General features: G+C 38.6%; 1 protein-coding gene and 1 long non-coding RNA gene across 3 annotated transcripts in view; both read right to left on the reverse strand.

The window, feature by feature from the left end:
- ASPH (aspartate beta-hydroxylase) overlaps positions 1-25,111 on the reverse strand; it is a 109,071-nt gene extending 83,960 nt beyond the window's left edge. For both annotated transcript variants that reach the window (XM_087961782.1, XM_087961781.1), the window contains exons 1-3: positions 25,021-25,111; positions 2,512-2,661; positions 902-946 (exon numbers count right to left, since the gene is read on the reverse strand). In XM_087961782.1, coding sequence (XP_087817908.1) covers positions 902-946; positions 2,512-2,661; positions 25,021-25,075 — 250 coding nt within the window. In that variant the 5' untranslated portion in view covers positions 25,076-25,111. The remainder of the gene's footprint in view (positions 1-901; positions 947-2,511; positions 2,662-25,020) is intronic.
- LOC148131481 (uncharacterized) lies at positions 12,339-16,142 on the reverse strand. The gene is made up of 3 exons (XR_015748916.1): positions 16,086-16,142; positions 15,431-15,495; positions 12,339-12,502 (listed from the first exon to the last, which is right to left on the reverse strand). It is a non-coding gene; the product is annotated as an uncharacterized LOC148131481 (long non-coding RNA).
- Positions 25,112-25,659: the final 548 nt, after the last annotated feature.

Here is a 25,659-nt window from a genome sequence, read left to right on the forward strand (position 1 = left end):
GAACAGTCTTCATAGCATTTTGAAAATTGTATTGCTTTAAGGCTGTATAATTAATTATAATTAATTTTTTTTCTACAAAAAAACCTCTTTTAAATGTTTTGTATACCCAGTTTGTTTTAAAATAAAGCAGAATAGTACTTTTCTAAACATTTTCTTTTCATATAATCATTTCCATATAATCTCAAAATACCAATAAATTATTAAAATCTAAAGAACAGGGGAAAATGTTTCACAGATTCTGTCAAGAACTCCTTTGATTTTCACAGCCTTGATTTTGGAGGTTATAAGTTTCCCTATAGCCAGTTCACAACAATAAACAAATGGAAAGTTTGATACAGGAAAGCAAAACACAGTTTTGTTTCATTTCACAAATTCCTAGTCCCCTGCCCTGTCCCAATTAAAACCAAGACAATTAGGCAAGTGGTGACAATCTAAGCAAATGTCCCCAAACTTTTTAAGGAAAAAGAAAACAAAAGCCACTATCGTGGTTAAGTTATTCACATAAGTTTGCCAATGGCATTAAAATATTGAACAATTTTATTTACAAAATTAAATATCAATAGCAAAACACTATTCAGGTGATCTGCATCTTCCTGCTACTTATTTCTTCTTTTCTGAATCAATTCCACAAACTAAGGGAAAGAAGCTAAATATTGCACATTCAAAAACAATGTAAAAGAAGGGAAAAAGGAAATGTAAATCAAATAAAATCTGTCCCGTCCTCTTCAGGAGTCAAAAACAAAGTGTAACAGTACATTTTCTTACTAAAATTAATTTCACCACAGCTTCAGAAGTTATCTGGAAATAAAAACATCTTGGCTAGGGAGAAAGAAAAATAGCTATTTATAAATCAACCCCACAAAGTATAACATATGATATAAACATTCCTTTATAATCCTACCTTGAAGTACTTCTGATAAGTTATAACGGAAGTCCTTTGCCTTGGCTGCGTGCATGGCAAAAATATAGATACAATTACTCACATTATCAGAATCCACAAAATTGTCCACCCTTTCAATCTGCAAATTTATCTTTTCTCTGGCCCACTTGGACTTAATATACTAGATACAATCTATCTAACTCTACTTTCCTAATCTAATTGCTTGCATTTTAATATTTATTTTGTGCCTTCAAGTCAGTCTTATCTCTTGGTGACTAAACAGTCAGGTTGGTGCAGTTTTCTGGTACCATTTTTAGAAATGTTTATCACTGCCTTATTCCTAGGGCTCAGACAGAGTGAATGGCCCAAAATCGCCCAAATGGTTTAACGCCTAAAGCAGGACTAGAACTTTTGTTTCCATGTTCCTAGTCCCAACACTTCTCCAAACTGGCTTTCTTGCTTTGATTGTTTTTACTAAAAAAATGAATAACAAAACTGAGTAACAAAAAATGAAAAGAATTTACTATTGCTAAAGTTTTGAACCAGATTTTAATATTAATAGGAGGAACTGGAGAAACATCTGCAGGGTCACTGTGAATAGGCATCAGTTGAATAAAGTTGCTTAGATTTGCACTAAATTGGAATCCAGCTGAACAGATCCTACAGAGCAATCCTACAATTGCTTAGTTAATCTGAACAATTTCAGACAGGTGATCCTATGGAAGTGGTCAGAATTTTTACTGCGTTCAGCTCTGCCACCTATGTTCTGGATTTTGCCTTTTCTGGCTGTCTAAGGTTTCATAGGAAGTGATATGTGATTGGGTCCAAACAGTACTTAATGCCACTTTGAGAAAGAATATAGAAAATAGAAGACAAAAGTGTGTAAGATATGTTGAGTTATCTATAAAAATAACAAAGCTTGGATACAAATAAATAAATATTGTGCTCATTCCTAGACCAGAAGTCTCAGATCATGGTCACTTGTCCCTTACTCATGTCCTATGTGGACAACTGCAATGCACTCTACATGGAGCTATTCTTGAAGACCACCCTCAACCAGTCCAAAATGCAGCAGCAGTTCTGGCCTGCCCAGTTTGCCAGAATTGCACCACTACTGTGTAAGTTGCCTGGACACCTTTTTCTTTCTAGATGTAATTTAAGTAGCTGTTCGTTAACTTTAAAGCCTTGAATAGCACACGGTCAGTTTAGTTGAGAAAATACCTCTTCCTGAGGATATCCTCCCAGATTGGATAGGTGGGTGAGCTCCAGGTCTATTAAATCTTACCATTTTATGGGACCTAGGAAGCAAACCTTTTTCCATAGTGGCACCTAACCTATAGAAAAGACTCCATGCTCAGATATAGAGAACCGCTAAACTCATGGCCTCCTTCAATGAGGTTGTGGCCAGGTTGTGTTCTTGTGATGGAGCATTATGGCTACTGCTGGTATGTAAGAATTTTTAATTTCATTGTATTTTTGTTATATGTATGCCTGTTGGCTGCTGTGGGTTATTTTCTATAACATGAGAAACCATTAAAATGTTTTTTATTCATACAGAAATGAATAAATATAGGAATAGCAAAGTTTTTAGGAAATTGAATCTTAAGATATTATCATGACTAAATTCTTACCTAGTACTTCCTCGTAATCAACAAGTTCAAACCAAACCACTGCAACTGATGTCCATACTCCCAGAAGTGCAATTACCATGAACCATGTAAAAAAAGAGCTCCCAGAAGCTCCTTCTTTCTTGGCACTCTTGTTTCCACCATGTTTTCCTTCTGTAAGATATAAAAATGAAGCATTATCAGAAGTTAAAAACTTTGGAAATGAATTACTAAATAAAATTCATAAAATAAACTGTAATGTTACTATTAAATACATGACACTATTTTTAAAGTTTGTTCACAGATTTAAAAAGTATAAATTAATTGGCTTCAAAGCTATTTTAATATACAGCATATATTTCCTATTTGGTAGGAAGTAGTCAATATTATGTTAACTAGGGAAGTATTTTCCAGATTAAAAATCTAGGTAATACAGTCCTCATTGTGTATGACAATTGTCATGCGATTCCTATTGTGCTATATAATTATTTGTTGCACTGTTTGCCTAATAACTTTGTAGTCTGTCACACTGATTAGTAGACAATTATGATAACAGCGAAGGGTGAGGCCGGGTATAAAATAGAAGGCAGGGGCATGGAATTTCCTAGCTTACCTATCACTAACTATAATATCTTACCTTGATTGATATGGTGAAAGCAGGGTTAATCAAGATATTATACAGATGTGTATTATGAGTATTGGTGGCTACTGATCGGGGACTGGGACACTGAATGCAAGGCAGAAGTGTCCCCAAAGTCTGAATCATCAGTCAAGGAGATGATTTGATTGAGTTGTTTAATATGGAGAAGAAATGTCTGGGCGGGGGGGAGACAGTTACAGAGAGAACGTATAATTGGGAATGGGTGTTAAAAGCAGGAAATAAAATCTAAGTGGTAAGATGTGCATGGCAAGAGAAAGAGATGGAGTAGTCCTCAGGAGAAGTACTTACTGGTAATCTTATTCTCCAGTTCCCTGACTCTACCTCTTTGCCTGGTAATTCGAGATTAGGACCCACCAGTTGCTGCAACTTAATTCCTAAGAAAGTAGAGCAGGTCCCAATAAAGGAGAATATACGTAGCTCAGAATTGAAATGAGGGGTCTTTGGTGCTTTCTGAGCTTGCTTATTTTCTTGCAGACATTTCATTACCATAACTAGGTAAACTAGACAGGCACTGATAATGTTCCTAGTTAGGGTAATGAACCATCTGCAAGAAAACAAGCAAGCTCAGAGCGCAGCATGGACCCCTCATACAGAAGGTCCTTGGGACTGTAAGCCCACCTGTATTTTAAATCCATGTCCTTCCTTGTTGGTCAAGACCTCCCAGGAGTTGACATATGATCAGATCCAAGTACTGAATACATCTTTCAGAAAAGGGATGATTTTACTAGGTATGAAGGTGATGGGAGTCTACCCCCTTCTCAAGAGACCATCACTCTAACAGAGCTGGATAATTTACCAGTTTGCAACCTTCTCTTTTCAAGGTAATTAGGCTGCAATCTCTAAGGATCATGAAGAAAATAGATTTTATGTATCTCTTTAGGTCTGGCTTCTGACCAGGATATAAGGCTGAGATAGCATTGGTTGCCCTTTGTGATGACATGGCAGGCTCAAGATAGTAAGAGTACATTCCTTCTGACTCTTTTTGATTTCTCAGCAGTCTTTCATACCATCAATCACAATTATTTTTGAGTAGCTTGGGGGCTTGGAAGCATTCTCCTTTTTCCAGGGCCAACTGCAATTTATATCAATAAGGAAGAAATCTAGTTCTAACATCTGCTTTGTAGAGTGTCTCAGGGCTCCTGTCTCTCTTCCCCCTCTCATTTTAATATCCACGTGAATCCACTGTGGGAAGTCAGCTAACTACTGTTAATATGCTGATAATAAACTCAGTTGAATATCTCCGCCATTGGCCAACCAAGGCAGCAGGCCAGGTTATTTGCAGAATTACCTATCTCTAGTTATTTCTGCCCATACCACTAACTGCATAAGGTAGGCGTGCTCCAGTTCTCCTCTTCAAGAACCATTTAATGGTATCATTTGAGACATGCCTTCTTTGTTACAATGCTTGATGTTCAAAATGACTTTCCCCTCTCTGTAGTTCAGATATCCTTTTGTAGAGCTGTGAAGACTTGGGTTTTCTCCCATATCTTGGGACTGGATGGTACCTGAGCCCATCCTGTTGGAAAGATGAGTGGTTTTTATTCCCTGACTCAGCTGTTTATATGTGAATTATTGTATTTTTAAGAGAATTGTATAATATTTTGGAAACAAATTTAAATTTATTTTGGAAGTGATTTTTCTTCGTTGAAAGTAACATTATTGGCAATATAAACAAGAAAAATAAATAACAAATGAATATAAATTATTTTCTCAACTTATTTTCCTTTCTATTTTCTTTCTACTTTCATTGTCTCACCTTTCTAGAAAACCCCATTAATGATATTTTCCTCTTTTCAAATCATATAATGCATGTGCATACAAGACTTGCACCAACTAATTTAAATGTTAAAGCTACGCTTATTCCTAGTCTGATCAGTGCCTCGGGTTTCTTTTTTTTAGATCAGACACACATAATACAGTATATAGTATTTCTAAACATATATTTATATTTCTTATGCTTTCAATCAGTTTAAAATATACTGGAATACTGCAGTTTCATAATGTTTATTATTCACAGTACCATAAAATTTTATTATTTATTCACAGTATTATTATTCACAGTACCGTAAAATATTAAATATTATAAATGTCCATAGAAAACACTGAAGGGCAGAGAGAGAGAGAAAATAGAAAGGAGAGAGAGAACTGGTGTGTTTTAAATACAAATATCTAGGTAAAATATGTTTGGGTTCATATAAATGAAAATATTTTCATATAATGTTCTCTGAACTGAACTATTTGGTATTTCTAAAGATATCACAATTTTATATTTATTTTTAGAACAATGAAACCATTACTGTGATGGTCATGCAAATCACTTATGCCTTCAAATATTTACTGGAAGTCTTTTCTTAGAAATCACATGTAAATCACTTTTTTAAACCCTGCCTTTAAATTTATCAAATGGCATTTAACAAAGCCAAAAGTACTCATTAAAAACTATTTACAATTTAAACTAATTCCTCAGAGCTAAAACAAAATTACTATCTTTCACACAGATACTGCCAGGAATCAGAAACTAGGTCAATGTCCAAACTTGGTGTGCTTTTGCTTTCATCCACCACTTGTCTAAAGCAATACAACTATTAATTAACATTATGTCAAGAAATAATTTTAATTGTTTTAATTGTATGATATTGATTCTGCTACACTTTTATAGTATTGTACTTTGTTATTAAAATGATCTACGTTCATCACTGTTTAAAAGAATCCTAAAATCAAGTATCTTGTGTAATGGGAACATACAATAAATGAGATTTTAAGTACAATAAACTTAAAAATTCCATTTAATTTTTAGGTAATTTTTAGGTATTTTAAATTTTGCTACTCAATTTTAAAGTCATAAACACATTCAATTTTCCAAGAGACATACCTGAATGTTCAGCCATGCTATCAGAGGCTTTTATCCATGAATAAAATACACTTTAATATAAAACCAGTGTCCAAGATACAAACAGCAAAATTCACTCTCACTCTCTTGCAACAGTAGCAAAGGAAGATCTTTATGGCCAACTCAGCTAAACCCCAAAATTAGACCCGACTGCAAACTCTGCTCAAAGGCTATTTTTAGTGCAGCCATCACAAGCTAAATGCTTTTATGTACCCATATTGAAACCCAGCACTGACAGCAATCTAGTTTACCCTCTCCTACTAACAAAGCATCCTGGGTAATAGGTTTTTTTTCTGTCTCATTTAATCTCTAAACATCAGCATACCAGAAAAGCAAAATGGAACAGATTTTTTTTTTTAAAAAAAAAACATGCCTCAGCAACTAAAATATAAGAACATCAAATCTTCTATACAAACTCAGACAAAAGTCCTGGTACAAAGCTTGTCTGTCCAATCTGGGTATCAGACAGTCATTCTTACCTGATGCTGTTGATTTTAAGTAACTTATTTATAAACTAGCAAACAACTGATTCAATTTCATGTCTAATTACAAGATATTGTTCTGAATAAAATTTCCTTCAATGGCAGCACTGAACAATAACTAGTAATAAGTTAAAGCACAGCCTTCATTACAAAAAGTCCAATATGTCCATAACATTTCACAAAATGTTAAAATTTAGAGACTTCTTGTTACCAATTTGTCAAGCAAGAAAGTGACAGGAAGCTAAAATACATTTTAGTTACTGTATATAAACCAAACTTTGAGTGAGAAATGTAACAGAGTATGAGCCCACACTGCAACATTAAGCAATCTTTAGGTTGCCCCTATAAGAATCCTCTCCCCTTTCTCTTTCCCCCCCGTTTTTCCCCATAAAATAATATTAAGATTACTTCACAACTACCGTATTTATCGGCGTATAACCGCACTTTTCCCCCCTGAAAATAGGGGCAAATGATGTATGCGTGTTATACGCCCGATATAATGTAAGAAGCCTTCGGTGAATGCTGCTGGGATCGGGATCAAGGACACAAATGAAAGAAGGGGAGGGAGGAAGCAACCAAGCCTGTCCTTCTCTCTGGGTCAGCTCTGTCAGTCGCTCTCTCGCTTCTCCACCAGCACAGGAAGAAACTGCTTCAAAGAGCGCGGGGGCTTTTCCTGTCGCCGCAGCTTCCCTGAAGCGCCCGTTTCTCCCCACCCCCACCCGCCCGCCCGCAGTGCTCCGTTCTGCCTGCCTGCCTGCCTTCGTTAATGGTTGAATCGGAACAGCTTCGGCTGAGTAAAAGAGGCGAATAGTTATTATTCTCAGCGAAGCTGCTCCCAAACAACCAGAAACTAAGGCAGGCAGGCAGGCAGGCAGAATGGGACACTGTGGATTGAAGCGCCGCGGGGGTGGGAGTGGGGGTGAAACGGCGCTTTCCTGAAATTTCCCTCTTAAAATGAAGATGCGTGTTATACGCCTGTGCGTGTTATACGCCGATAACACGGTATCTTAATCTGGGCTGTTGAATTCCAGCCCAAATATTAAAGATTCAGCAATATCTTCCAAACCTTGCTTGCCTTACTGCTGTTATTAACCTAGATTAATATAGGTAGTCCTTGAGTTATGACCACAAGTGAGCCCAATTTTTGTTGCTAAGCAAGATAGTTACTGTGTTTCTCCAACAATACGGCCTCCACCAATAGGAAGGCCCAGCATGATTTCTAGGCATGAGGTGAAATTAAGCCCCGTCCCCAAAATTTAGGCCTATTTAAACCATGCATTTCCCCGCCATTTCTCACATCATTTGTTAGAACTACACGAGGTGAAGACAAATGGGGGGGGAAAGGTGGGGGTATGGGGAGAAAACTTGCCTTTAGGAGTGCCCTGCAGGTAGCCTAGGCTAGAATACCCCGATAGCCGATAGAAACTCCCTGAAGGCAGAGTCCCCAGCCGCTTCAGGGCGAGGCGTGGCTGCCCATGTCCCCTCGCCTTTAGGGCAGTCTCTTTTGGGTGAGGGAAGCTCCCCCATTACAGTCACCAGCCACTTCGATCGGCCGGTAGAAGCAGCCTCGGGCGAGCACACACACACACTTCCCTCGCCTCGAGGCCGCTTCTACCGGCCGATCAAGTGGCTGGTGACTGCATTTGGGGAGCTTCCCTCACCCAAAAGAGACTGCCTAAAGGCAAGGGGACATGGGCAGCCACGCCTCGCCCTGAAGCGGCTGGGGACTCTGCCTTCAAGGGAGCTTTCATCTGCCGACAGAAGCGGCCTTGTGGCAAGGGGAGTGTGTGTGCGTGTGTGTGTGTGCGCTCGCCCTGAGGCCGCTTCTACCGGCCAATCGAAGTGGCTGGTGACTGCACTTGGGGAGCTTCCATCGTCCAAAAGAGACTGCCCTAAAGGCGAAGGGACATGGGCAGCCATGCCACGCCCTGAAGCAACTGGGGACTCTGCCTTCGGGGAGCTTTCGTCGGCTGATAGAAGCAGCCTCGCTGCGAGATATGTGCGTATGGGCCGCTCTAGGTGGGGGAGGAAATTAAGTCACCCCCCAAAAGACGGCCTAGCTGTTTTTTCAGGGGTCAAAAAAAAAATAAGGCCTGGCCTTATTTTGTGAGAAACACGGTATTAAGCGAGTTTTGCTCCATTATACAACCTTTCTTGCCACAGTTACAATTGTTAAGTTAGTTACACCATTGTTAAGTGAATCCTGCTTCCCCACTGACTTTGCTTGTCAGAAAGTCAAGAAAATATCATATGACCCTAGGACACTGCAACCATCATAAATACATGCCAGCTGCCAAGCTTCCAAATTTTGATCATGTGTCCATGGGGAAGTTGCAATATTTATGTGAAAACAGTCATGTCTACTTTTTTGGTTCACCACTGATTGGTTCAAAATTGGGAAAGGAGTCTGCAAGGCTGTATATTGTTGCCTTTTAACTATTTAACTTACAGGTGAAACTCAAAAAATTAGAATACTGTGCAAAAGTTCATTTATTTCAGTAATGCAACTTAAAATGTGAACCTAATATATGAGATAGACTCATTACATGCAAAGCAAGATAGTTCAAGTTGTGATGTGTCATAATTGAGATGATTATGGCTTACAGCTCATGAAAACCCCAAATCCAGAATCTCAGAAAATTAAAATATTGTTAAAAGGTTCAATATTCTAGGCTCAAAGTGTCCCACTCTAATCAGCTAATGAAGCCATAACACCTGCAAAGGGTTCCTGAGCCTTTAAATGGTCTCTCAGTCTGGTTCAGTAGGAATCACAATCATGGGAAAGACTGCTAACCTGACAGTTGTGCAGAAAACCATCATTGACACCCTCCATAAGGAAGGAAAGCCTCAAAAGGTAATTGCAAAAGAAGTTGGATGTTCCCAAAGTGCTGTATCAAAGCACATTAATAGAAAGGTATGTGGAAGGGAAAAGTGTGGAAGAAAAAGGTGCACAAGCAGCAGGGATGACCGCAGCCTGGAGAGGATTGTCAGGAAAAGGCCATTCAAAAGTGTTGGGGACTTTCACAAGGAGTGGACTGAGGCTGGAGTCAGTGCATCAAGAGCCACCACACAGACGTATCCTGGACATGGGCTTCAAATGTCATATTCCTCTTGTCAAGCTGCTCCTGAACAACAAACAATGTCAGAAGCGTCTTACCTAGGCTAAAGAAAAACAGAACTGGTCTGTTGCTCAGTGGTCCAAAGTCCTCTTTTCTGATGAGAGCAACTTTTGCATCTCATTTGGAAACCAAGGACCCAGAGTCTGGATGAAGAATGGAGAGGCACACACTGCAAGATGCTTGAAGTCCAGTGTGAAGTTTCCACAGTCTCTGTTGATTTGGGGAGCCATGTCATCTGCTGGTGTTGGTCCACTGTGCTTCATTAAGTCCAGGGTCAATGCAGCCATCTACCAGGAGATTTTGGAGCACTTCATGCTTCCTTCTGCAGACGAGCTTTATGGAGATGCTGACTTCATTTTCCAGCAGGACTTGGCACCTGCCCACACTGCCAAAAGCACCAAAACCTGGTTCAATGACTGTGGGATTACTGTGCTTGATTGGCCAGCAAACTCGCCTGACCTGAACCCTATAGAGAATCTATGGGGCATTGCCAAGAGAAAGATGAGAGACATGAGACTGAACAATGCAGAAGAGCTGAAGGCCACTATTGAAGCATCCTGGTCTTCCATAACACCTCAGCAGTGCCACAGACTGATAGCTTCCATGCCACGCCGTATTGAAGCAATAATTGCTGCAAAAGGGGCCCAAACCAAGTACTGAGTACATATGCATGCTTATACTTTTCAGAGGTCTGATATTGTTCTATGTACAATCCTTGTTTTATTGATTGCATGTAATATTCTAATTTTCTGAGATTGTGGATTTGGGGTTTTCATGAGCTGTAAGCCATAATCATCTCAATTATGACAAATCATAGCTTGAACTATCTTGCTTTGCATATAATGAGTCTATCTCATATATTAGTTTCACCTTTTAAGTTGCATTACTGAAATAAATGAACTTTTGCACGATATTCTAATTTTCAAGTTTCACCTGTATATGCAGAACACATCATGAGAAAGGCAGGGCTAGATGTATCAAAAGTTGGAATGAAGATTGCCGAGACAAACATCAACAACCTCAGATATGCAGATAATACCACTCTAATAGCAGTCTTGATGTGGGTGAAGAAAGAGAGTGCAAAAGTTGGTTTGAAACTCAACATTAAGAAAACTGGCAGACAGGACAGAATAATAAAAACAAGGGCAAATAGGCTGAAAAACAGCTTCTATCCCAGGCAGTAGCTCTTTTGAATTCTGCTGTATAGTACAGTGTTGGTGCAGTGTCAGGCGTATTCGGTTCAATGTGTGGAGGGTAAAGGATGTGTGTTTGTGTTTATTTTCATGGTCATGGTCATGATGTGCACTGAAGATGGTGTTTCATTTCGTTGTACGAGGTGCAGTGACAATAAACTAAACTAAACTAAACTAAAATCACGGCATCCAACCATCTCAATTCCTGGCAAATAGATGGGGGGAAAATTGAAGTACCGTATTTGCAGGCGTATAAGACGACCCAGCGTATAAGGCGACCCCCACCACCACGGAACGCCCTCCAGAAATCCCGGGGCTGCAGCGGCAGGGCAGGGAGTGCCAGGGCCGTGGGAAGAGCAGGAAGGCTGCAGCCTCGGGCGGAGAGACGGGCGGCGGGATGAAGCGGAGCGGCGCGGGGATCCGGGAAGCCAGAGGCGCCTTCGCTGCGTCAACAAGCATCCAAAGCCGGCAGTGGATATACCGGCGTATAAGGCGACCCCCACTTGGGGCATGTTTTTCGGGGCAAAAAGTCATCTTATACGCCCGGCAAATACGGTAGTGACAGATTTTATTTTCCTGGGCTCCAAGATTACTGCAGATGGGGACTGCAGCCAAAAAATTAAAAGACGCTTGCTCCTGGGGAGGAAAGCTATGGCAAATCTAGACAATATACTAAAAAGCAGAGACATCACCCTGCCAACTAAAGTGTATATAGTCAAGGCTATGGTTTTCCCCAGTTGCAATGTATGGCTGTGAAATTTGGACCATAAGAAAGGCTGAGCGCCAAATAATTGAGCCTTTGAGGCCTTTGAACTATGGTGCTGGTGAAGACTCCTGAGAGTCACTTGGACTTCAAGGCGATCAAGCCGGTCAGTCCTAGAGGAGATCAACCCTGACTGCTCTTTAGAAGGCCAGATCCTGAAGTTGAAACTCAAATACTTTGGCCACCTAATGAGAAGGAAGGACTCATTGGAGAAGAGCCTAATGCTGGGAAAGATTAAGGGCAATGGAAGAAGGGGATGACAGAGAATGAGGTGGCTGGATAGAGCCACTGAAGCAGTAGGACTCCAGAAGATGGTAGAGGACAGGAAGGCCTGGAGACGTTGTCCATGGGATTGCGATAGGCTGGACACAACTTCGCAACTAACAACCACCACTTTTTTCAATGTAATTTAACTTTGAACTGTCACTAAATGAATGGTTGTAAGTTAAGATTTACTTGTAGCAATTCTTAATGTTACAACAAATAATAAAACACTTATGCATTTGATACAAATTAATGAACTCCTAAGACATAAACTGTACATTTAGCTGTAGACCCGGGAAGTTATTTCAGAATATAGTATTGTAAGTCCTTAGTTCTTGGGGATATTTTGGGCAAACTCCCAAAAATAAAACAAAACTTGTAAAGTAACAGACTACAATGTCAGAAGAAAATATAGTTCAATAAATGTGTATTATTTATTAGTTCTAAAAAACTCAATTTATTTTTTATTTATATCACACCTTTATTATTGTCCAAGTATCCAGCTTTTCCAAGCATCCAGCTTTTCTTTCAAAGAAGGGACTATTTTAAATTATTTTTATCTCAAGCAATATTATTTGGATGAAATGTTGAACAAATGTTGTTCAATCAGTCATCATGCTGTGATCTTCAAATATTCCATTACCTGTTACAGCAAAGGAGAAATGTAATTTGTCCACTTAGTAGCGGCATGATGATTTGCTGGCCAATTTGATAAACATAAAAACATCAGATAAATATTACAACTTTGAGGGTTTTTAATTTAAATTGAGCTGGTTTTAAAGCAGCATTTATACTTCTAAATGCTTAAAAGTGTTAAGGGAAGATGTTAAATACTGTATTTTAATATTCAACTATGTTTGAAAAGATATAACATGGATTTTGTCTTTTCCATTGCAGGCATTAGGTTATCTACCTTGAATTTGCATAATAATGTTATATTTCTGAGGAAAAATGGCAATTAGTTCAAATTTTCTCGAAATAGACCATTTTTTAAAAACATAACATTTTAGATGTATATCAATGAAATAGTACAGTAAAGAATAAAAAGAATATAATAATTTAAACTTTTTAAAGTCACAAAGTAGTTATAGAAAGCAAAATAAAAACAAAAAAAATCTATTATTACTAAAGATAAGTTTATACTGATAAAAACATCTTTATTGTCTCTCAATTTCCTTGTATCTATTTGCAAACTACAAAAAAGTGATGCAATTTTATTTTTTTTTTTAAATTTCCCTGCATGTTTCATAATGCTATACACCCGACATTCAGGCATTCTAACATCTCACCCTATTTTAACTATTACTATGATCACATTCATGTAATTGAATTTCATCAAATTTGTGCACTAATAATGAGCCTCTTCTTTTTTAAAACTTGCATTGTTTTTTTCTGACAGAACCCTCCTTTTCTCCATTTTGAACACATGATTAATAGGGCGTAAACCACAACTGCAACTGAACAAGCAGACCCGTTAACAGTACCTCACATTAACTGAATTTTGGTATCCTAAACATGATCTGATATCAATTTACAATATAAGCTAAACTGAATATTGCATTATTTGAAATCACAATCTACCTGTAAGCCTAAGTAATTTATTAACACACTTATCCACTTAAACTCTTTCCTGTAACTAGTTGACAAATTTTAAAAGTATATGTCCCAATATAGTTGCTTAAAGAATCTTAAAATGTTTTTTTAAAGCCTTTTAAAAATGTTGTTTAATAATCTTTAAGTAGTGGTCATTTGATAAATAACTCCAGAGTTGCTGATATAATCTTAAAATTAATTTGCTTCCTTTTTATCCCCCCTCCTCCCCCAATCCTTAATGCTGAAAATTCTATGATCAAAATCTTTGTTTGAGGAGTGAAAAGGAATTATCCACCTAAACAATGCATTACATTACATTGTGTGGTAGAACCAGTTGAGTGTAGTGGATAAGGTGCTGGCCTAGAAACCAGGAGACTCTGGGTTCTAGTTACACCTTAGGCATGGAAATCAGATGGTTAATTCAGCCCAACTCACAGGACAGTTGATATGGGAAAATTAAGAAGAGGAAGAAGTATTATGTATATTTGGTGCCTTGAGTATTTTAATAAAAAGTAAAAATGCTGTACACTATGTGTCCTCTGTACAAAAACAGAATCTATGAGGTTCCTGTGATTTATGAACCATTTGGTATCCCGTTTTAATTGGTGGACATTAGTCACAACTCAGATAAATGCTAGTTATTGTGGAGGGTGGCTGTTAATCAATGGGAGAGGTAAGAAAGAGAAAGATTAATCTTAAATCTTAAATTAATCATTTATGCTTTAACACTTTTGTATCATCTATGTGGCTGAATGTTCCTAATGAAGATTTACATCTCTATCACACTTGAAAAAATAAACAATAAATAATAACAATGTTGTGACTTGTAAAATGGAAAAGTAGTTAATCCTCTTTTATCACTATCATAATTTTAATTATTTTTCCACTATTACACTTCTACCTAATAATCTAAATTCCAAATAGCTCTAAGATAGAAATCCTGCCTAGTCACTTATTTCCAAATACATGTTTAAGAGGGGGGAAATGTTGCACAAGCAGCGTTTGACTTTGACTTTGACTTTTGCGCAGCATAAAGTCTGTCCAATCAGATTAAAGTGTGTAATATATCAGTGACCTTTTAATATGACAAAAAAAAAAAAAAAAAACCAGCTTGTGCATATACTGAACATGCTTCATGAATGGATATTACTAAATCATCCTCCATCACCTAAATGAAAAAATTGTAAACTTTACTAGAGTGAAGTTCCTATGAGGAACATACATTTAAGGAATATTTAATACAGATATATAAATAAGGTGTCAGTAATAGTTCAAATATGAACTTAATCAGCACATAACAGAATTATTACTAAAATGAATACTTCTTAGAGAAAAATTACATTGTTAGATGTTTCCTGAATTCAGAGAAAATGGTCATTCTACAATCACACCACTCTTTAGTATTTTTTAAATTAGAAGTTAGAAGCATTTAAAAAATTAATTAGATGCTTAGCAATCCAAGCAATATAAATGAACAAGTTCATAATACAACTATTATAAGATAGCTTTAAAACACAGTAATTCTCTCCAGGGCTGAAAAATCAAATATAATTTGCTAACTTGAGTTTAAAAATAAGTTGACTGAAAATCTAAAAATGAATTAAAACTTATTTTTAAGCTTTTAATGTAAACAATAGTAAAATGGCAAGTTCAATAACATTTAAACACTGTCACCTATAGTTAAAATTAGCAAAGATAAGATTTACACATGAAACTCTTGGGAGCTGCTGTCAGTAGATAAACCAATGATCTGATTTGACATAACACAGCTCTCTTCATAAAGTTATTCAACTTTTCCACAGCTAAAACTTCAAATTTCAATACTGACATCTGTGGAACTGAAGGATTTTCCAGCCCTAGTTGTTTTTTTTTTTTTAATTTTACAACAAAATTAAAACTAAAGCTTTTCATGCAGCAAGTCAGCCTACAAATGTGGTTACAAAATAAGTGCCAATACTCCAGTCTTATCACACTTTACCAGTTTATGATGTTCATCAGGAAACAATCACCTTGATGTAAGGAAAACTTCAATGCATAAAAAACCTACAATGAAGAATCCATGTTTAAAATGCAGCACTGTTTATAATTCTAATATTATAAAAATAATAAATATTTCTTAGAACTGTCTCTAAAGGAAAAGTCAGCCATTTCAATTGCATAGTACACAATGAGGATGTTTCTTTCTTCTGTTATACACTGCATTTCTTTATTTTACCGATATGTCTTTTACGTCTTTATGGTATTCTTTACATATTGTAGGAAATCTGGATTTTAAGAACTCCAAATATGTTTTTTTGATTACACCCCTTGTGAATTTATAACTATAGTCTCACTACGTGAAGAAATCAACTGTTCTTGGAAGCCATCTATAATCATATATATCTTATTTATTATTTGGCTTATTGAGGTTTATTGAATTAACAGTTGTATCACATTGAGCCACAAATTAGTGAGAGAGAGAGAGAGAGAGAGAGAGAGAGAGAGAGAGAGAGAGAGAGAGAGGGAGAGAGGAGGGAGAGAGATATCTCACAACAAAAGTAAAGCAAAATTTCTATCTGGGAAAGCATTTGCTTTTAGACAGAGCCTGGAACCCCCAGAGAGCGCATCCCCGGTTGGTGGATTGGAGGCCTTACCAGTATGGCTTTATGCTATAATGGCAGGTTGGAGGGAATCAAACATCTCCCGTGGACCAACAGGCCTGGTGAGTGGCAGATGGCTCATCAGTATTGACTGAAGGCGGAGGCCATATTGGCTTCAGAAGAACAGCATATGGCAGGGGTGGGCAAACTACGGCCCGCGGGCCACATCCGGCCCGTTGGTCTGTCCAATCTGGCCCGCCCCTGAAAAAAATCGCTGGGCGTGGCGTATTGCCCTGTGCCGCGTGGCCCCCAAAGCTGCAAAACAGTGCGGAGCGCTCTCGGGGTAGGAAAGAAAAGAAGTTTGCAAAGGCCTCGGCTGGGAGTTCGAAATCACCTTCAAGTGCGACCTCTCCGAAGGTGAGTCCCCGCCAATCCCCCTTTTTTTCCTGGGGCTTCCAGGCTTAAACTTTGCAAAGGCAAAGTTTGCAGGCTGGAGCGTCTTCCCGCCGAGGAGTGGGAAGGGTTCCGCCCGGCGCGCTGGAGCGGGCGGGCTGCCCTTCCTCTCTGCCTCCTTCTCTGCCTCTCCTCTGCTCCTCATAGGCCCTGAGCTTCTTTACTTGGGCAGCCAGAGCCACCTAAAGCAGTTCCACCGGCTCTGCTCAGGCCGCTGGGGCTGTCAGAGCCACCTAAAGCTAGGTGCTGGTGGAGCCTTGCCCTGCCTTGGTGCCCGTTTCCCGGCTCGGCGGTCCTGCTCGGGTGGCACTTTAAAAGCCTGCTCCCAGCACCCGAGCAACTTCCCAGCAACTTTCGGCTTCCTTTTAACTCATGGGCGCTCGCGCCTGGCCCCGAGCCGTGCAGCGGAGGGAAACCCGGAGCGCTGCGGGTCGCCTCCTCCAGCAGCCCACCCGCCCGCCGGCGAACCTTCCCGCTCCTCGGTGGGAAGACGCTCCCGCCTGCAAACTTTGCCTGTGCAAAGTTTAAGCCTGAAGCCCCAGAAACCCGAGCAACTTGCGGCTTCCTTTTTCCTCACGGGCGCTCACGCCTGGCCCCAAGCCGCGCGCGGAGGGGAAGCCCAGCGGGCGAGCGGGTGGGCTGCTTGGAGGAGGCGACCGGCGGCGCTCCGGGTTTCCCCTCCGCCGCGCGGCTCGGGCCAGGCACGAGCGCCCACGAGTTAAAAGGAAGCCGAAAGTTGCTGGGAAGTTGCTGGGGTTTCCAGGGCTTCCAGGCTTAAACTTTGCACAGGCAAAGTTTGCAGGCGGGAGCGTCTTCCCACCAGGAGCGGGAAGGGTCCCGCCCGGCGGGCGGGCAGGCTGCTTGGAGGAGGCGACCCGGCGGCGCTCCGGGTTTCCCCTTCTCCTTCTCTGCCTCCTTCTCTGCCTCTCCCCTCTTGCTCCTCATAGTTGCCCTGAGCTGGTGCAGTTCTTTACTTGGGCAGCCAGACGCCCGCAGCAGCGCCCGCAGCAGCAACAGGCAGTTCCGCCCGGGCTCTGCTCAGGTGTCCGGCTGGGGCTGTCAGGAGTTGCTACCGCCGGCGCGGCTCGCGCGCTCCAGTCCCGCGTTGCCTTGGGAAGGGAAAGGCAAAACCAGGAGCCGCTGAGCCTGAGCCTCCGGTGCCGCTGCTGCCGTTGCAAAGCACCGCCGTGGCTCTTCCTTTTTGCCTTTCCCTTCCCGAGGCAACGCGGGACTGGAGGCCGTGCCGGCGGTAGCAACTCCTGACTCAGGGGGCCTCCGAGGGGAGGGGAAGGAGGAGAAGAAGGGGGGGAAAGGGGGGGCGATTCCCAAAAAATCTTGTGATGACCCGGCCCATCTGTCAAATTTTAAAAGTCAATGCGGCCCCCGAGCCAAAAAGTTTGCCCACCCCTGGCATATGATGTGGTGGCAGCCACTTGAACAGTGTCTGCACAATGCTGTAGAAAGCAAAGGGAACACTACTACACTATATATTTCCCAGGAAAATCATGATAATGGTGGCAAAACCTAACCTTAAACCTAAATTTAAAATAGGATTGCCAACATGATTGCTAACATCCGAAGATATGGCACAAGAAGATGAATGAATACACACACATACAAACTATGATAAATAAATTATGAAGTAGCACAATACCTGATCCTACCCTAATACCTAGGGTTAAAGTGCAGGTAGGCCTGCACTGTTCTCTTTAAAACCAGGTTACAAAGCTATATAAAGTCAAGTAATATAACTATGATGACAGAAAAAACTTAAAGAGTAAATATAGTAAATTTGCTGTAACTATAAAGGCAGCCTATTAATTTAAATGCATGAACTTTTCATATGCTGACTAACCCATGTAGTCTGGTGCTATTCTCTACCCTTTTCAATGTGATGTTTTCTTCCCATCTAGTTTACTTTCTTTTTGCAAGTTTCTTGGAGGAAACTTATCATTTAAAGCCTTTTTTTAACCTTTTATATAATTGCTCAAGTTTTTCTGAACTTTTATCCAATTTTGCAATAAAAGAAAAGGAAGCAAGGATTATTGACATTCAGAAAAGGCAACGCTTGCTTTCCTTTGGTAAATAGTTCCTTATATAGGATTTGTTTCTGGGATAGAATGGAAAACTGAATGAAAAAAAAGAAAGGACCATCAGTTTTAATAAGGTTTACAATACTTTAACAGTAATTTATTCTAAAATCCATAGGAAACGGTAAATGCACTTTTTTTAACACGGCAACTGAATATTAGACTACCCCAAATGTATATGTAGCAGGATATATATTACACTTTTCATTAATCTAATATTTTTTTTCCAAAAAATCCTTGGTAAAATTATACAAAGTCATAGTAATTGTACTATTTTGATGCAAACTGCTGTGAAAGTCACTGAGAAAACAACGGTGGTCTCTGGCAAAAATATTTATTTGGTCATAAACATTTTTGTGCCCTTTATTGAATTAAATTAGTGAACATTCAAAAGAAATTGTACACAGATCCATGTAAAACATCAACCACATGAGTCTTTTATAATGAAATTTTAAAATATGAGAAGGTGACAACCAATGTAGATTTAAGAGGGGCTGGGTGGTATGACAAAGAATGTGTCCTCTGGAATGAGGTTTTCCTTCAAGATCCATGTGAGTCCCATCTTACTAATGTTTCAGACAGCCTTAAGACTGGCTTTTGGTCTGGATATGATGGGAGTAGTGCCTTGTGAGAAGAAGATGTATGTGTTACTGCCACCAAGTTTTGTCATCTTTGCGGTTTGTTTTTTCTGATTTTTTTTCTTCTATTGCTGCATTTTTTTATCATTTTCATATTTTTGTATGAATTGCCCAGAATCACTGGGAGTTAGGCAGTGTACACATTCAACAAAATAAATAAAATTTGTCCCAGCAAATAACCTGAAGAATCATTTTCTACAATTGTGTACAAATTTGCTTACTTATTGAGACATATTCATAGTGTCTCTTGCATCCCACATTAGCAAAAATGTATGTAATTGGAATCAAATAAAAGATTATATTCAATGGCTAAAATCAGGCATGCGAATGCTATCCAATAGTAGGCTTACTTTTATTTTTTATTTGTAGTAGGCTTACTTTTATTTTTTATTTGTATCCCGCCTTTACTATTTTTATAAACAACTAAAGGCATTGAATATATCCGACATATCTTCCTCTTCCTTTTTCGTCCTCCTTTCCCTACAACAACGACCCTCTAAGATAGGCTGGTCTGAAACAGAATGACTGGACCAGAGTCACCCAGTTAGATTTCATGGCTAAGGCAGGACTTGAACTCACAAACTTTTAAACTTACTTTTAAAGTAAGTTAAAAAGGGGTAAGGATACATAACTCATTCCTCCTTTTTGAATGGTAGTTAGTCACACTTGTTTTTCTGGGCTTTGTAGCCTAATATTATCCTCTCCACTTACCGGCATTTATCCAGCAGGTTTGAAGAGCAGCACTTTCAAAATAACTGTCAATTTTACCTCCCCCTATTGCTTGTTCCACAGTAGTAGGGAACTTTTGAACATGGCAAGAAGCAATCATCTCCCTCTTCTTTATTCCATTAATAAGAGCAACTCTTTATATCAAAGAGCACCAAGGAACAGAATTGCAGTTGGTGCATCCCAGCCTATCTTGGCACATAAAAGAAACATCTGAGAAAGACAAAGGTAAATTCTTCTTTTCTTCCTACAAACTACTTTAAAAATTAATTTACTACAATTTTCTGGCTTTGCTTTATATTCTGATAAGTGGAATTTTCAAAGCATGGTAAGATAAACTATGGATAAGGAGATTAGCATTGAGTAATCTCTTGGTACCACTGAGTACTATATGTACACACAGTCAAAATGGATGAGGAAATTACATACAAACTTGAATGTTCTACAAGAGATTGTATTAAACTCCTCTTATAATGGAAAAACCAATTTAAGGCTATACTTTGCATATATACTTCTTTCAAAACATGCGTTCTAAATAAGTGAAAATCTCCCTCAAGTCAAGCTTGATTATAACAATCTTAATGAAAATAGAAGAATCTTTTTACTAATTACTGAGAGAACACTACTGAGACTAGATTTGAAGTCCCAGTAACATAAAGAATTATTTGATAACAACTGGAAATTTGTAAAAGCTTCTAATGCAAAAAACAAGGAAAAGACATACTTTTAAATAAACCAGTAAAATTAAAGAAAAAATCCTACTATCTCAAAATGCTTTCATCAACACATTAAAATATAATTAATATGTTCTTGCTTCCAACAAAATTAACATTTCCCACCCAGAATTATACTAGGAAGTATTTTGAGAACTAAATGGTTTGCAATATTATTACTGTTTTGAAATTTTAAGAGTATTAATCTTATTCAGCAACTGGGGTGGAAAAATAGAACACCCCCCTAAAAGTGTTTGCTTAAAAACAGTTGACCTATTATCACAAACCAGAGTTTACTGCTTATTGTATAAAAAGTATTCCATGGATTTCCTTACACTTTACATAAGTTTTGAGAAGACAAAAATTTTCTTACTAGTAAAAGTCCAGTAAAGACGAAGAAGCAGATTTAATGGAAGTAGAAGATATAAAACAATCTGGCCCTAACTCATTCTCTGTTCACCAGCAGTTGACATGTAAACATTTTAGATATCAAAAATTGTCCAAACTGAAAGAGCAAAAGGGAGCAAGGCAAGGGATGTAAGGTGATGGACTTACCTATTAAAAAAAAATTAATTAGAACAATCATCCTAAAGTTTATAAATTACAAAAATAATATGCAAGAAAAAAGAAAAATAAAGTAGTAGCTGCAGATTTTCTTTAGAGCTATAAATATGGATGTAACTTCTTCCCCATGACTTTTTCTATAATCTATTTTTTTCTAATCATCAAAACCATGTATCATAATTTCATGTTTTTACATTTCATCAAAACGTCTACAAGGGATTTCCTGTAACCATTAAACTTTTTTAAATCAAACTGTCAACTGATCATCTCAGCAAGTTCCATCAACTACACAATCCATTCCTCCATTGTGGTAATATTGAATGCTTCTACTTTTGTGCATAAAATAAATCTTGCTACAGTAATTATATGTAAAGACAATATATAAAGTCAAAGTTCCATTAATTCTTACAGCTGCTTAACAATCAGACCAAATATAAAAGCTACAGGTTTCTACTGTATCTTAATTTTTAAAAATCTTCTGAATATATTAATTAAGTTCAAACTTTTCTGTGTTTTTGTATGAAAACCAAGCACTTCTTGTTTATATTTCCAAGAATAAATTGGAATAGCTTTATACATTCTAGAGTCTACATAATTTTTTCTGGTGAAATATATCAATGATACATCATTTTATAAAACTACTCTTAAAGATTACAACATTATGTAAATTTCAATTATTTCAACCATACATTCTGCCATTGTTCCATTTGTGCATTGTAAGCATTTTTAGCCTGTGCTATCATACATTATTTCCCTTATGTTTGAATTTTTAAGAGACGTTTATACAATTTAGCAATATCATTTTCATCATCTGCACACAGTTCTATTTTAACCTCAGTCTTACAATGCTCAAAACCAAAACTTATTTTATCTATTCTCTAGTAATTGTAGATAAGACTGTCACTGACAAGTGTAACCTTCTGCCTCCAGATCCTCCCTTGACTTTTATTTTGCATTTTATATTTTTCTTGACAAAAATCTAATATGGTTAATAAGTTAGCCATTTGTCTTTACTTATCATTTCTCTTCTATGAAATACTTCTTGTGCTTAGAGCAACAAAGATACTTTTGGACATAACCTGGATTTATATCTGTTCCATTTTCTCAGTATGCAAATCTAACAAAATTATTTTTGAAATCTACATTAAGCTTAGCTTTATCATACTTAAATATCCACACAACCCAAACTCATGCCATATCCATCTAGCTCCAATTTGTGAAATGCTATTATCCATTATTACAGCATCTACTTCTTGAAATTTCAATATCTTTTTCTTTTCTTAATCTATATGCTTTAATTTATTTGCAAATTCAATTTTGTAACTTTATATATTTTTCTTCATTATTCTTACTGTTAACAGGTTTACAGGTTTAATTTGTTAAGAAATACATCTTTTCTGGATATTCACTTCATCTCATCCAAAATATTGGGTGAGATTTTCTCGTTTCTTCTTTAATTCAATATTCATTACATTCTGCAAAACAATCTCTGATAAAAACTTTACTTTTGTCCCACTCCAATCTTAAATCTGTGCCTTAATTATTTTCAATTTTTTGTTAATTTCTTTTACACAACCTATAGCTATTGCTTCTTTCTCTAATACCATTCCATTTAATTTCTATCTAAAAGAACTAGATTTCTTTTTATAGATCAAATCCACAGGATTATGATCAGAAAAAAATCTTTGGTAAAATCTCTCCTTTAAAGATCCTAATAGACAGGTTTTCCTAAACGATTCAACAGGAGATCACATTCATTGGATTGTAATCCAAAAATCCTCAGAAATTCACTTATGGTACAGATAACTCTTCCTTCATGTTATAATGTAGGAAAATATGTAATTCTCATAATTTAACTTGTATAAATATAACCCTCTTATTTTGTGTACTTTTCATAGTTTTTAATTATGAATGTTTTATATGTATTATTTTTAATTAAGAGTTGTACCCAACCCAGAATCACTTTCTTGTGAGACGTGTGGCCATACATATATGAAAAATAACTGAGGAAAAATAAAATGAAATCTGTATTTTAACACAAATCAAAAATATAATATTCCACCAAACAGTACTACAAATTCTCACAGGGAACTGCAATTATTATTTAGTTTGTTACCTTATGTAAGGCTAACAAACTTAAGTTGATTTTACTTGTATCATATAAATTGTTTGAACCAATAGTTTACTGTGAATCAATTAAAGTAAAGGATTATGAGGCTATGTTTTACTAAGTTTCACCTAGTCCAGGGGTGTCAAACTCAGGTTGTCATGGCAGCGTCATGTGACATATTGGGACTTTTTCCCCGTTCACTAAACCGGACATGGGCATGGCCAGAGTATGACGCATCCAGATCATGGGCCCAGAGTTTGACAGCCCTGACCTAGTCCTAGTGCAATGCATCTATGAAGTTGGAGTAGAAGGTAAAAAGATGTAAAAGAACACGTGTTTTGCACTATTTAAATTTCTATTCTTCTAGTCTCATAAATCATAGCTTTAACTTAGCTTGTTTCATTTGTCTTAGTTTGTCCAGATACAAAAAGTGTAACAAGCTTTGATTATTGAAAAATGGAAACAAAGTTTCTGAACAGTTGATGCATAGTTCAAAACATCTAGAATGAAAGTCAGGAGGGCTGCTAAGGTAACTGTAACAGTTTTGAACTATATTTTGATGATACAACTGAAGCAACCCAGTAATTTGCATTTTGAGCATAATGCACAGAGTATTCTTTTGAAGGGCAAAAATACTTCATTTAAAGCTCTGTTGGCCTCAGCTACAACTTGAATAAAGTTGAATAAAATGGTTTAAAGAATCCACTGATGATTCAGTGAGAAAAAAGTATGGTGGGAAAGAAAAAGTTGACACATAACCGTACTTAATATTCACTACTGGATTAACTTCCATCAAATATGTAAAGCAGCCCTTCCTGACCCTATTAAAGGTTAAGGTAACCAACACAGGCTTAATTCCTGATGAAAACGTGTGGTTTTCTTGCAAACAATACAGAAGCAGGTTACCACTAAATCTGTCTCTCTTGCTTACAGCCCCATAATTCTCTTTCTGTTAAAGCAAATTCTAATCAGGTCCAGCCCACCTTGGTTTCCTAATACAGACAAGATCAGCCAGCAGAACTGCCATTGCATGTTTTTAATCTTTAAATGTGAATACCACAGTCGTCTTGCAACAGAAATCTACATAAATCCGTTTGAAAACCAATCCTCCTTTATATGCTGTTAAAAGATTTGGCCACCAGATAAACTCATCAATGCACAACCTTCGCCTGAAACCTCCCCACACAGATGTGACCCGAGTGCACCGTGGAGGAAGAAATGAGATGAAGCTCCTCCCTAGTGTTGTCTCTCTTTTGTGTGCATTTAGGGAGGAGGTCAAAGTAGAAAGGTAAGCCGCTCTTTCCAAACCTGTAACTAAAACAGCGCAGGAAATGAAATCCTAGAGCCCATTCTACTTTCCCCTTCTGTAATTACAGGTCTTGTCCCACTTCATTTCCCCTTTGGGCAGAGGAGCAAATTCAGCCGACTGGGGGAAGAGGTGGATGAAAAAGAAGACCCAAGGCGCCAATTTCGAATTCCTGGCGCCAGCAAAACCCCTGCGGTTTTCTGAAGGGGCGACCAGATATGGGAACCCCCCCCAAAATAGCCTCGGCTCTGCAAAACCATCACGTCTCCAGCAGCAGAGAGGAGAAAGGTGAGGGACGCTGGTCTTCGCCCCCCCAACCTCCATCCCCAATGCCAACCCCACGTCCGATTCAGCTGCTATTGAGGCCCAGCGAACTGGCTGTTACTGACCTCTCCGGGCTCCGGGGCCGGGGCTGCCGCTTTTGGGGTTCCTGCGGGGAGCCATGTCTCCTCCTGTCAGGTAACAAGGCTGCCTGGAAGTGCAGGAGCCAAGAGCTGGGCGGGGCCGGCACGAGGGTGAGGATGGCAATACTAACCTGAAGCAGCTCCGCCCCGCGCGCTAAACTGACCCGGCGGCCACGTGAGCCAAGCCCTCTGATGATGACACAAGAGTGGCAGCCAGGCTCAACCAATCGCGACGCAGAGATGGAAAAGCCGATCGGAACCTCATTGGTGAATGGAGGAAACGTCGAGGACGTTAAAAGTTCGCCTGGGCGTTGTCGTTAGCCGCCGGGAGCGGTAATCGCCTGGAACGTGGCACTGGGGAAAGTGGGGTGCAGAGTGGAGGGCGTGTGTGGGGAGGGGGAGGAAGCCTGGCTTTGGGTCGATTGTCACGAAGGTGCGGCAGTTTGGCCGAACCGTGCTTGTTGCAAAGAGAAAGAAAGCGGAGTTACAGTTGCTGCAGCACATCCAATTTTATATCTTGTCAGTTTTATTTATTTATTTATTTATTTGATTTGCCAATTGTTTACAAGATAATAAGTATAAGTGTATACATAGTTGTGAATACATGAAATGGGTACATATAAG

The sequence above is a fragment of the Notechis scutatus genome, chromosome 3 (genome assembly GCF_049901735.1).
Source record: "Notechis scutatus isolate UNSWTSFEM ecotype Mainland chromosome 3, rNotScu1.2, whole genome shotgun sequence".
Lineage (NCBI taxonomy): Eukaryota > Metazoa > Chordata > Lepidosauria > Squamata > Elapidae > Notechis > Notechis scutatus.